At 39.6% G+C, this 13,066-nt stretch overlaps 1 protein-coding gene across 5 annotated transcripts in view; it reads left to right on the top strand.

Moving 5' to 3' along the window:
- TRPC3 (transient receptor potential cation channel subfamily C member 3) overlaps nucleotides 1-13,066 on the top strand; it is a 75,154-nt gene that overhangs the window by 42,968 nt on the left and 19,120 nt on the right. For 2 of the 5 annotated variants that reach the window (XM_018061501.1, XM_018061499.1), the window contains exons 6-11: nucleotides 802-1,035; nucleotides 3,299-3,563; nucleotides 7,670-7,865; nucleotides 9,092-9,301; nucleotides 10,511-10,558; nucleotides 12,509-12,592. In XM_018061501.1, coding sequence (XP_017916990.1) covers nucleotides 802-1,035; nucleotides 3,299-3,563; nucleotides 7,670-7,865; nucleotides 9,092-9,301; nucleotides 10,511-10,558; nucleotides 12,509-12,592 — 1,037 coding nt within the window. Of the gene's footprint in view, nucleotides 1-801; nucleotides 1,036-3,298; nucleotides 3,564-7,669; nucleotides 7,866-9,091; nucleotides 9,302-10,510; nucleotides 10,559-11,458; nucleotides 12,232-12,508; nucleotides 12,593-13,066 lie in introns of those variants that run through there. The other 3 variants (XM_018061503.1, XM_018061500.1, XM_018061502.1) reach the window with 3 other exon arrangements.

The raw sequence follows: 13,066 nt of genomic DNA, 5'->3' as shown, positions 1-13,066 counted from the left end.
CCGACTCTGTGCCACCCTATGGACTGGTAGGCTCCTCTGTCCATGGGATTCTCCAGGCAAGAATAATACCTTTCTCCAGGGGATCTTCCTGACCCAAGGATCAAACCCTCATCTCTTACGCCTCCTGCATTGGTAGGCAGGTTCTTTACCACTGGTGCCATCTGGAAACAGTTGTTAAATTGAAATATTTTGTCCCCTTTCCCTAGAATATTTTCTGCTTTCAGTTTCTTCATAATGCCCTAGGGCCTCCAGCTTAATTTTCCAAGAATTCCTCACCTTTTCATCATGAAGCTGAGATGAGACAAGAGGGTAGAGGAATGAGGGAAGTGTGCCTGGATGATTGGAAAACTGTTCTTGTTAAAAGTGTATAGTAGGTTTCTCAATTAAGGGCTTATTTCTCCAGTAATCACCATTATTTGATAATTAACCATTGTCATTTTATAAAGATGAATTTTCTCCTTTCCTCCATGTGTTTCATGGGGCAAAGTCATTTGACTTGAAGAGCCTTTCTTATTTCCCTCCCTCCCTCCCTCCTTCCCTACCCCCATAAGCGTAGCACCGTTTCTGGTGCCACATTTATAACTATATTTCACCAAAATCTAACTTGGTGGAGTGAATCATTGCTTTAGTCAAAGTCTCTTTCATGTAACTCTGCCCAGCACTTCTATGGGCTATAGTCAGGTCAGTGCTTTATGGTACTTAATGGTGTGCTTTGCACACGGGGCATTTTATAGGTGGGGACTCTTAGCTTCTCAGTCCAAGATATAAACTCTTGTCTGTAACATGTGTGTGTTCTGGCAGGAATGATGTGGTCTGAGTGCAAGGAGCTCTGGCTGGAAGGACCCAGGGAGTACATTTTGCAGTTGTGGAACGTCCTGGACTTTGGCATGCTCTCCATCTTCATTGCTGCTTTCACGGCCAGATTCCTGGCTTTCCTTCAGGCAACAAAGGCACAACAGTATGTGGACAGTTATGTTCAAGAGAGTGACCTCAGTGAAGTTACGCTACCACCAGAGATACAGTATTTCACTTACGGTAAGTTATCCGGCGCAGAGTCCTCTTATGTCTCAGGAGAAGGTATTGGAACCACATCTTGGAAGGAAATGCCCCTGAAGGGTATGTTTAATATGAAATGCATGTTGAAAGTATATAGAGAGTGGAGACAGCATGAACTTTAGAGCTGTATAAAACTGGATTCATATCAAGACACTGACCCTCCCTTGCTGTGTGACCTTGTTCAAATTAATTTACTTCTCTGTGCCTCAGTTTTCACATCTAGAAAAAGGAGGTATTTCAAGGTGGAAGAAAATCACCTTTAAAGCAAAGAACATAGTTACTCTTAAATATTCTTAGGACATGGAATTGTCGTAATGAGGGGGAGAAAATAGCTTGATAAACTGCTTAATGTGAAAGATGAGTCCCTGAGAGCTTGGGTTAGAGGAGATAAAATAATAAAAAGTGCTAAAAACTGCTGTAACAGAAATGCGCAAAAATTCAGCAGAGGCAGGAAATAGGAGCTAAAGTGACGATGAGCATGTAAGCTTCGCAGAACCAGCAGAATTGCTGGGGAGGATGTTGTGCTTCTCAGGACACCATGGGGTGAGAGCAGGGAGATACCCAGGGACCTTCAGTTTGCACAGACACTGATGCCATCCCTGCCCACTGCACACCGATGTAAAACAGTGTTAGCCTCCCTTCCCTTAAGGCCTAACGGGAGCTGCGATGAGCTAATTTTCATATAGCTGCAAAATCTTAAACCTGGAAAAGACTTTAGCAGTTAGTATATAAGCCTCATTTTACAGATAAGGAAAGTTAGGTGTAGAGTTTAAATGCATTCTGACTGTGAGGAATGACTCTTTATAAGTACATCGTGATGCATACCAGCAGCATGTTAACATTGTTGAAGAAGACTGGGTGCCTGCTCTAAGATGAAGGTGTATGCATGACCAACAAGGACATTCTGTATAGCACAGGGAACTCTGTTCAATGTTATGTGGCAGCCTAGAGGGGAGGGGAGTTGGGGGGAGAATGGATGCATGTAGATGTATTTCTACATCCCTTTGCTGACCTCCTGGAACTGTCACAACACTTGATTTTTATACTCCAGTATAAAATTAAAAGGTTTTAAATACATAAATAAATAAATGAAGATATTAATGTTTTACAGACTGTGAAATGGAAACACATTATCTCTTATTGTCACCAAGCAAAGGTTTTTATATACCAGTGAAGCCAGATCAAATGAATAAATGAATACCATTTATAATTAAGGAATTAGCTTGGATTGCATTTGTGTGTAACAGATATCATGACTAGTTCAGTACCTCTTTATTTAAATTTACTCATGTGTGTTTATGACTGTGAAGGGGAATCTGTGAATTAGGCTTCACTCCTTATGATGATTTTGATCAAGTTTTTAACCTAAGCCTTGATTTTTGTATCTTTAAGAAGAGAGTGACTACCTCAAATCCATAAGGTCATTGAAAGCATAGTGTCTGCTATGTATTAAACATCCAAAAAGTGTTCATTTTTTTTGTTGTCAGAAGTTTGTGCAATGCACCTTCCTTCTGGGAGTGACCCAGTTTGCACAGAATTAACGACACAGTGTTTAGGTGATCTTCCAGAGAAATGAGTATCCAGTTGTCTGCTGTGAACTTACAGAAGTGACCTTGAAAAGCGTGTTGGGGGTCCTCATTTAGAATCTGTCTCCAAGATTTTTGCGCTTCAGTAGCATTTTATACTTTCCAGGGACCAGCTATGTTGCTTAGACAAAATGCTGACAGCACTATTGTGATTCAGTGACATTCTCACTTTTTGTAATATGACATTTTACTTGCATAAGCTGTTAGATGAACTAGTTTCCCCATGAAATATGGAAAAGAACATGTGTGCCAACTGAGCCTATAGCATGATAAAATGCCTGGTCGATAAACCTGGTAACTGGGGGGACAAACCAATCAAATCAGTTGTTTTGTCATCGTGGACACAATGTGAACTCAATGAAGCATTTTCAGCTCTTTTTTTCATCTTTTGTACTTCATTCTGTTTCTGCTCAATGTGAAGTCTGTTTTGTATCTTTCTAATAGTGTTTCCTCCATTAAAAGAAACCACATGAATGTACAATTCATGTGTTTCTAGTTTAATATGAAAAATAGTGTCTGGACAGTTAATTAAACGTGGAGTAGTTTCAACGGAGATAATAACCACCTACCTACAAGTCAGATCCTGTTTAAGGTATTTTGTGTAGTTAGCCGTGAATAGAAAGTTCCATTTTTAATCTCTCTCTCTCTTCTTGTAGCCAGGGATAAATGGCTCCCTTCTGACCCTCAGATCATATCTGAAGGCCTCTATGCCATAGCTGTTGTGCTCAGCTTTTCTCGAATCGCCTATATCCTCCCAGCGAATGAGAGCTTCGGGCCCTTGCAGATCTCTCTGGGAAGGACTGTAAAGGACATATTCAAGTTCATGGTCCTCTTTATTATGGTGTTTCTTGCCTTTATGATTGGCATGTTCATATTGTATTCTTACTACCTTGGGGCTAAAGTCAATGCTGCTTTTACCACGTAAGTAAAACATTTTACTAAAAAAAGTATGATTAACAGAAATGCTAACAAGTTTAGATGAAGTAAAAAAAAATGTTTTCAATAATTGTAATGAAGATGCTTTTAAGAGTATGACAAATCCATTAAAAACAGTTAGTGCCTCAAATAGCAAATGCTGGCCAGTATATGGAATAAAGGGAACCCTCGCGCACTGTTGGTGGGAACGTAAATTGGTGCAGCCACTATGGAAAACAATATAGAGGTTTCTTTAAAAAAGTGGAATTGCCGTATGACTCAGCAGTGCCACTCCTGGGTATATAGCTGAAAAAAACAAAAACACTAATTCAGAAAGATAAATGCATCCCAATGTTCATAGAGTCATTATTTACAATTTCCAAGATACAGAAGCAACCTAAGTCTCCATCCACAGATGAATGGATAGAGAAGTGGGGTGTGTGTGTGTGGCTGGTGCACTGAGACGACCCAGAGGGATGGTACGGGGAGGGAGGAGGGAGGGGGGTTCAGGATGGGGAACACGTGTATACCTGTGGCGGATTCATGTTGATGTGTGGCAAAACCAATACAATAGTATAAAGTAATTAACCTCCAATTAAAATAAATAAATTTATATTAAAAAATACTACTCAGGCATAAGAAAGAAGGAAATTTTGTCATTTGCAACAATGTGGGTGGACTTGGAGTCATTAAGTAAAATAAGTCAGACAGAGAAAGACAAACTGTATGATAGCACTTATATGTGGAATCTAAAAAATAGAGCAAACTAGTGAATATAACGACAACAAACCGGTTAGGGGGCAGTGTAGGGGCGCGAGAGTAGGAAGTCCTAACTGCTGGGAGTAAGATAGGCTTAAAGATGTACTGACCAACACAGAGAACATAGCCAATATTCCATCATAACTATAAATGGAACATATCCTTTAAAAATCATGAATCACTGTGCTGTACACCTGAAAATTATATAATGTTGTACATCAACTCTACCTCAAAAAAAAAAAAAAAAGGGGTGGGGAGAAAAAAACAAAACAAAACTAGAAACAGTACTTGTGTGAGATTACATTTCTTTGAGTTTAGAGACTGTTTGATCACAGAATAGATCAAAATTTGGTAAAATCCTAGATGAAACTCTCTCTTTTAAGAGAATTGGGTAGCAAATGTTTAATACTGGGTATTTCTTACATTATTTATGACATTAAATTTAGTTTCATCATTTTGTACCCATTCCTGTTATTTCAAAAACAAGGAGCGTTGGCTTTTATTTTCGTGTGTCATTAATCAGTGCAGGGAGTTGAGGAAGAAGTTAGAGCTGATGCTGTGCAGCCCGCTGTAGAGTAGCACCGCCTCCTGCCTTTGGTCCTACGGGCCGCACTGCAGGCTCACCTTTTCCATGAGGTCACCCTGCACTCACTCCTCTTAGGTATTGTCCCTGTAAGTTCCCTCAGCATGGACACGTCCACATTGCCAGACCCTGTCTCACCTGTTGCTGTGCAGTGGTCAGGAAGGCAGGCCGTCTGTCTGCACTGTGGTCCTTCCAGGTGAGGAGACCAGAAATCTCTCCTGCCTGCCTTTGTACCCTCTGTCCCCTGGAGTGCCACAGTGGGAAATGAACTAGACCTTCATTGACTTTCCTGTAAGCTAAGAGAGAGTATCAAGCCCTTCCAGGCATCTAAATGGTTTTGGAATTAATTTTTCCAAGTAGTTATTATAGAGCCGATAATAGGGGTGAAAGAGAACTGAAACTCACTTTATTGTAATGAAAAACAAGTTCCGTTTGAACCTATACGGGAAAGGACCAGAGAGGTCCTGCACAAGTGGCACCCCTTGGGCCTGTGGGAGGACTCACTCTATACACGACACTTGGCGTCACTGCTCCGTGTGAGGGCCTGGCCGCACGGTAGAGTGGAAGGAACACGGGCTGGAAATCGGGCAGACCTGGATGCGAATGCAGCGCCTGCTCTTTTCTAGCTGTGGTCTTTTGATTAATTATCTTCACATTTCTCAGTGTTAGTTTCCTTGTTTTTAAAATGAGCACAATAAGGTTTGAGTCAGGCCATTGGGAGGACATGGAACATGATTTGTACAAAGGCTCTTGCCCATAGTAGGAGCCAGGAGCTGCCTGTGTCCTCTCCTTTTCACACTTCCCCTCTCCGCACATGTATGGATTCTTGGGAATCTATATTCCCAGTGTCAGAGGCGAGAAGGTTTGCAAAGGACCAAGAGAAGGGGTGGGGGGCATGTTGTGATGTTGTTAAGTTCATGGCAGGGAAAAAGAGACTATAGCTTTTCTTAGTTTTCACCATCAAATGTTTCATAATCGAGAGTAACTCTACAGGAATAGAAAACTTTCTACTCAACCCTCTGCCCCCAGGGTCTAATATGATTACTGAAACATATCAGACGCTCCATCAATGTTTGTTGAATGAATGCATCAATAAGGTAGCATTAAAACCCACAAAACTATAAAATTGTTATTTAGAATCTAACAAATTTTAAAATTTGTAAATTTTAAAATTTATTTCCATACATATTTCTTCAAAAAAAGGGGGACTTACTTTTGAACTCTCCTTTTTAATGAAATTCTATATGTATAGTTGTTTAAGGATGATTCTTATAGTTCACAGATCAGTGATTACTGCTTGGGTATATGACAAAACCAGCCAAATTCAGGCAAGGTTCATTTAAGGGATCCAAGCATGCAAATTAGTCTGTGAGGGCTTACTTGCTAATTGCTGTGTTGGAAGAATCAGGAAGTAGATTATATAAATTAAGAGAAAAGAATCAGAACCCTTAATTTTCTTGTCGTTCTCTTCACTTCTACTGAAGTGTAGTTTTTAGGTAGATGATATATTCTTGTGGTGAAAAATCTATGTAGAGCAGTATCTACAGCCTGTTCCCTTCCTCAGCCTTGGATCCTGGTTTCTTAGTTCTCCTTAGGTCCAGAGGAGTAATTGGTGGCTCAGATTGTAAAGAATCTACCTGCAAAGCAGGAGACCCAGGTTTCATCCCTGAGTCAGGAAGATCCACTGGAGAAGGAAATGGCAACCCACTCCAGTATTCTTGCCTAGAGAAATCCATCGACAGAGGAGCCTGATGGGCTACAGTCCGTGGGGTTGCAAAGAATCGGACACAACTGAGCAACTAACACTTTCACTTTAGGTCCAGAGGCAATGATTTCTTTCGAACGCTTTCAGAGGTATTTTTTACATAAACAAGAATATAAGTATTTGTATACCCTTCTTTTTATTTAAACGGTGAACTATTTCAGACTTGCTGAATGTCATTTTTTCACTAATAATATATCTTGGATATCATTTTGTATAAACACATGAAGCTAGATCTGTTTTTCCCCCAGTGGCTGCATAGCTGTTTGTGGATGTACCAGAATTCTTTATCCACTTTCCTGTTGATGGATATTTTGGTAGTTTTCATTCTTCCCTACTGCCATGTTGCAAGGAATATGTTTGTACATAATTTTTTTGAAGTGGATATATAATTTTAATCCCTGTTTTGTTCTGTTCCAGAAAACCTGATTTGAAATTCCAAACCACCTGCAAAATCAAACCCCAAACTTCCATCCTTTTAGGAGAAAGGAATGGGTATCAGGGCATTACTTCCGTTTTCACCTGCCAAGCTCAGAAAATGTTCTCTTGATAATAACTCCTGGAAAAACTAGATATCAGCATCATTTAATCACCAGTTTCTAAAAAGTTGCGAGAAAAATTTCTATTAAGTATCATAATAAAATAACTGTGTTATTGTTCAGTCACTGAGTCATTTTTGACTCTTTTGTGACCCCATGGACTGTAGCCCACCAAGTTCCTCTGTCTATGGGATTTTCCAGGCAAGAATACCAGAGTGGGTTGCCATTTCTGCCTCCAGAGGATCTTCCTGACCCAGGGATCAAATTCATGTCTTATGCATTGGCAGGCGGATTCTTTATCACTGAGCCACCAGGGAAACCCCAAATAATTATACTTGGGATATTATGATAATATTTACAATAGCGTTTTATATCTGTTCAATATTCAGACCATAACTTATTTTTACTTTTGACTTTTTCACACTGAAAACTGTTCGTTTATTTACCGTGTACCTTATTCTTTCAACAGTGTAGAAGAAAGTTTCAAGACTTTGTTTTGGTCAATATTTGGATTGTCTGAAGTCACTTCTGTTGTGCTCAAGTATGATCACAAATTCATAGAGAATATAGGATATGTTCTATATGGAATATATAATGTAACTATGGTCGTTGTTTTACTCAACATGCTCATTGCTATGATTAATAGCTCATATCAAGAGATTGAGGTAAGCCTGCTTTCTACCCACAGTGTCTGTCCTTACCAATCCATTCTACTAGCACACCGCGTCTGCTTTTGTGTCCTGTGGTGGACATCCTGCCCTTGTCTACAAAGAGGCTTAACACCAAGCAGGACCCTTCTCTGTGGTTTCCGTCTGGATAGGTGGTAATGCACCTTCCAGTGTCTTCTAGGAGCACAGCGGAGTTTACCCTTATGCTGCCTTCTCTCAGAACCATCTGAAAGATCATGGTAGAGGACTTACTAGACGTCTGTCAAACATTAATGATGGTCTTGGTGCAGTCAGACTTTTTAGTATTCTAGGAATCTATTTTTGCTTTGGATTGCGCTTGATTTGGTACCTTTCTTCATCACTGTGTATGTTTTCTGATCTCCTCCAGTTTAGCGTACCGTATCTTTTTAGTACTTTGCTGTTTGTTAAGTCCTCTGAGCCTCTGTGTTTCAGAAATATGTAAGTTAGTGTTCTCAAAGAAGAAGTTAGATCCTCCAGAGATGAAAACTGTGGTGCTCTGAACACCTGCTTCAGTGTGGTAATGGTAGACTGGGCAGGATGAAATGGCTGAGCCAACTTCTTCCACCCATGGACCAGCTCTTCATTTCTTCTCTCCACCTGTCTACCGGTTAGAATGGTTATGCCCACCACCAGGGGGCAGCACTGAGAATGAAAGGCGCTGTAAGACAGGAATAGGCCACTGAGGGCCTTATGTGACCTTTGAAGACACATAACTCCAAAGTGCAGTTCATTTGAATACTGCCATTTATCTCCTTTGCTCTTGGAGTGTAGTATGATATATCTACAGTCTGGCTTGGATGGGTGTGGATGAGGAGGGAAAGTGGGGAAATATTGTTGAATATGCAGAATTGGATGGGGGGAGGAAAATTAATCTTTTCATCCTTCCTTGACCCTGAATTTTTCTTGTGCTTTTTGCTTTGTTTTATTTTTATTTTTGAATGGGAGACAGAAAATTCTGGTTAAATTTCAGTGGGTACAGACAGAGGAATATGGAAGAGAAAAATTTTTAAAAAAGTATCGTGAGAGCGATGCTTGGAATATTATATAGCCCAATAGAGATTATATGCAGATAAATGTACATATACCACTTTTTCTGTTTCAAAGCATAATGTAGGTTCATTGTAAGGCCCTACTGGAATAAATCACTAGAATCTTTAGTTTTTAAAATCAGTTGTCATATTTTTTCTATTTTTGTGACACAGGATGACAGTGATGTAGAATGGAAGTTTGCTCGCTCGAAACTTTGGTTATCTTACTTTGATGATGGGAAAACATTACCTCCACCCTTCAGTCTGGTTCCTAGTCCAAAGTCATTTGTTTATTTCATCATGCGGATCATTAACTTTTCCAAATGCAGAAGGAGAAGACTACAGAAGGATATAGAAATGGGAATTGGTAACTCAAAGTCCAGGGTAGGTATCAAAAGCTTACTGAGACCTGAAGATAAATGCTCCTTGTCTTTTGATGTTTGTCTGGTGTGTGAACTTAGAAGATGTTGAAAGTAACTGTCCATTCTATAGTCCTTCATAGACTAATACTAAAATATTCATAACGTTCCAAGAAGTCACTTAGTCTATGCTCTGTTTTCAGTCAGAATTTCATGTAAACTACCAAAATAAAAACAAACAAAAAACTTCTTTAACTTGTTAAACGTTACTGTCAGAAAATATTTGTTTCTGTGTGTTTTCCATGCTTCTCAACTGTTATTCTAAGTTACATATTTCTAGTCTTAAATTTTTCTGTTGGTTGTATATATAGTTCACCACCACCATATTCTTCTTCTTTGTAGAAATCCATTATTGAGCTAAATAATCTTTTTTCCTTTAATATCATAAAGTTGATGCAGCCTTAGAACACCCTCATATATTAACCATTAAAACTCCCTTTTATAAATAATCAAGAATAGCTTGTATTTGAGTTGTCCTGGTTGAGTCATACTTTAATTTTAACAAAGATGAGTTTCACACTAGCACTTTATTATCATGAACTTTATTTTCAGAGATAGAATTGGCATAGGAGACAGAAGGATATGGGCAGAACCTCAAATAATAGGTGGTGAAACAGATAAGACCAAATGTATGGGGTTACAGAACAATTTCGCCTGAAAGTTGTGAAAATGGTCTGTAGCTATAATAGCCTGGGAGCCCTCAAGATAGCAGTGTTACCTCCATAAAGTGTATATATATTTTTTCAGTTGATGCTGAGGGTAAAGATGGGATTAGCACAATTTAATGTCTTACTTTTTAAAAGCGATGTGCATTTCCGAGGTTTGTAATACCCTTCATCTTACTCTTTCAGAATGTAGCCTTTTAAACCCTCTTTGTTTGACCTGAATATGGGCTCTTAAGGAAATTAAGTTGCATGACAGTGATTGGCTGTGACTTCAAATAATACCTCGTTATATACAGTGAAAAGCAGCATAGTGTAAGGAAGAGAGCCTTGGCATTAGGCCTGGGTTTGAATTCTGGCTTATTAGAAAGTAACATGGACAACTCATTTCATCACTCTGAACCGTAATAGTCTCACCTGAAAGAGAAAACTTCATAGCATTACTGTGAGGATGCTATGAGATGTTCAGAATTTCAGCCTCAACAAATATCAGTGCCCTTCCTCATTCACAGTTTACAAAGTGCTTTGCCGTACATTTGAACCTCATGCAACGCTGTAAGGTAGGTATTATTATTACTCCCATTTTATAGATAAGACAGCTGAAGTCATTATAACTCACTCATGCAAGGTCACAGGGGCTTGCCAGTGTAGGGCAGTTGTGCAGTTCCTGTTTTCCAGCATCAAAGTCTAGCTCTTTCTGCTGGACCTGGCTACCTCCTGCTCAGAAGCTGAGGCTCTGGCTTGGTTTCTGCCCTTCTTCCTCCCCACAGGCCACGCCTTTGGCTGCAGCTTAGCTGGTCTCTTAAAGGAGTTGGGCTCTAATTGCCATCCTGGGTGACTCTTGCTACTGCTGAAATGGACTTTGTTACTCTGGGGATTTGACTGTTATTCTCTGGGGCTTTATTATTTGAAAAGGAAGTTGTTCAAGCCTGGGAACTCAGCTCTAGCATGTCACACCTTCAAGTTTTCTTTCTGTAGGCAACTGATTTCACTAACTTCTGACTTTCACTGACTTCATTCCTCATATTGTCATAATGCAGAAGGGGAGAAACACGAAGAGGCTGAAGGGAGCACATTCCGATGGCATGTGGCCCTGTAGACCCCTGTTTGTTTGTTTTAAAGCAGCTTGCTTGCAGGGATGTGAGGGGAACAGGTGATATTCTCTGCTCAGAGTGTCCTCTCCTGCCTGCATGGTACCACTGGCAGGAAGAATAGCTTTCCTCAGGGCAGTTGCTGGAGACAGAAGGAAGGTTGAGCACAGATTTCTCAGGAGCCATGCTGCTTAGCCTCCCCATTTCCCCATAACAGGTTAAAAACTGCCATTTTGATTATATTTTTTAAGTTGTACATGGAGCTGCCTTTATCTCTTTAATCTTATTAATCATCACAGATAATCTCTGTGTCCTGAGTTTAGTTTAAAAAAAAATTGGAGAAATTATGTTTCTGTTTTTCTTTTTTAGAAGACAGGGAAGAGACTCAAGAAATCAATCTTGTACAGCTAACCCCAGTCAACAGTCAGAGGCTGACCTCTAGTGGCAAAATAGGAGAATTAATACCAGGGAAGCGCTACGTGTCAACAGAGACTGCCCTCTAGTGGCAAAGTAGGAGAATTAACACCAGGGAAGCCCTACTAGTCGACAGACTGACCTTTAGCGGCAAAATAGAATTAACTTTGTTCCCCGAAGTTTTTTTCCTGCCACTATTGAAAAGAGGACAAAATCAAGAGAACCATTGCCTATCAGTGCCATTTCCTACCCCTCTAGTATCCCGCCTCTTCCTGAGTTATGATGGTGGAAAGGCAGGTGGTGGAGTAAGTACGTATTTTTGGATAAAGGGACCTGCCTTTGAATCACACCTTATAGGTAGTAGCATATCTGCAAATAAAATGCAGGCCCTGTTCACGTACATGAAGGGTAGACAGTAAGGAGCTTCTCTTCTTGCTTGCTGTTTCTACCCACTCAAAAGTTAAACCTTAGAAAGGAAAACCAAATACTTGAGTCCAATTCTGTTCAAAGTGGTGAAACTGACACAGTCTGAGACCAAGACACTTAGCAAGACATGTTGTTCTGGTCCTGTTTCGCCAAATGATACCATCTGAACATGTAGTATGTTTCTGGTCAAATGTAGGAGAAGAATCAGGCTCAAGCAGATGGAGTTGGTTCATGTACCTTCTTCCCAAATCCATGAAGGCGTTTTGACAAAGTATACAAGGACCCCAGGAACAATTGTTTAACACCAGCCAACTTAAAAAAAAATTGTTTTTTCAAGAAAAAATTTTAAATAATATATTTTTTCAATAGTTTTATTACAGGACATTCTGCCAATATTTTGATAAATGTGAGCACGTTATTTGCATTAATTTTTGCCTTTGGAAATCAACTCAGCTTCCACAAAACATCCCTCGGAAATGTTGACTCCAGAAATGTTATCAAGGAGAATAAAGTAGATTGTATTTATGATTTCCAAATAAATGTATTCTAATTTACTAGGTTAATTGTATTTTTTCCTAGTTAAACCTCTTCACTCAGTCTAACTCAAGAGTTTTTGAATCACACAGTTTTAACAGCATTCTCAATCAGCCAACACGTTATCAGGTAAGCATTCACTGACATTTATCTTTATCTGAACATAGTTCCACACATGTCTCTGTGCTGGTTATCTGTGTGTGTGCTTGCATGTACTTGTGTGTGTGTGAATAGTGAGTAGAATTGTGTACACTTCCTATGTACTATGAGGTCAAAACGGAACAGAGAAAATGGTATGCTATTTGGAGAGCACTTTAGAAATCAGAGTCCAAGTTCTTCTTCTTTCTTTTCTTTAGAAGAAGAGTACGTTTGTGATATTGAAAGCAAAGTGTTGCCACAGTTTTCCAAAGGTCACTTTCATGTACCTTGAGCTGGAGAAAGCAGTGGGAGATTCGGCATATTAGGAAAATAATGTTCTCACAGCACAAAAACCTGGTAGATTTCTGCACATAATCTGTTTTTCAAATGGAATCTTAGGCTACACTGTTGCATCAGTACTACTTAACAAAATATTTATTGCACTGTGATATTGAATGTGACATT

Source organism: Capra hircus, chromosome 17, assembly GCF_001704415.2.
Source record: "Capra hircus breed San Clemente chromosome 17, ASM170441v1, whole genome shotgun sequence".
Classification (NCBI taxonomy): domain Eukaryota; kingdom Metazoa; phylum Chordata; class Mammalia; order Artiodactyla; family Bovidae; genus Capra; species Capra hircus.
The sequence above is the reverse complement of the archived record's forward strand: the minus strand, read 5'-3'. Positions and strand labels throughout refer to the sequence as shown.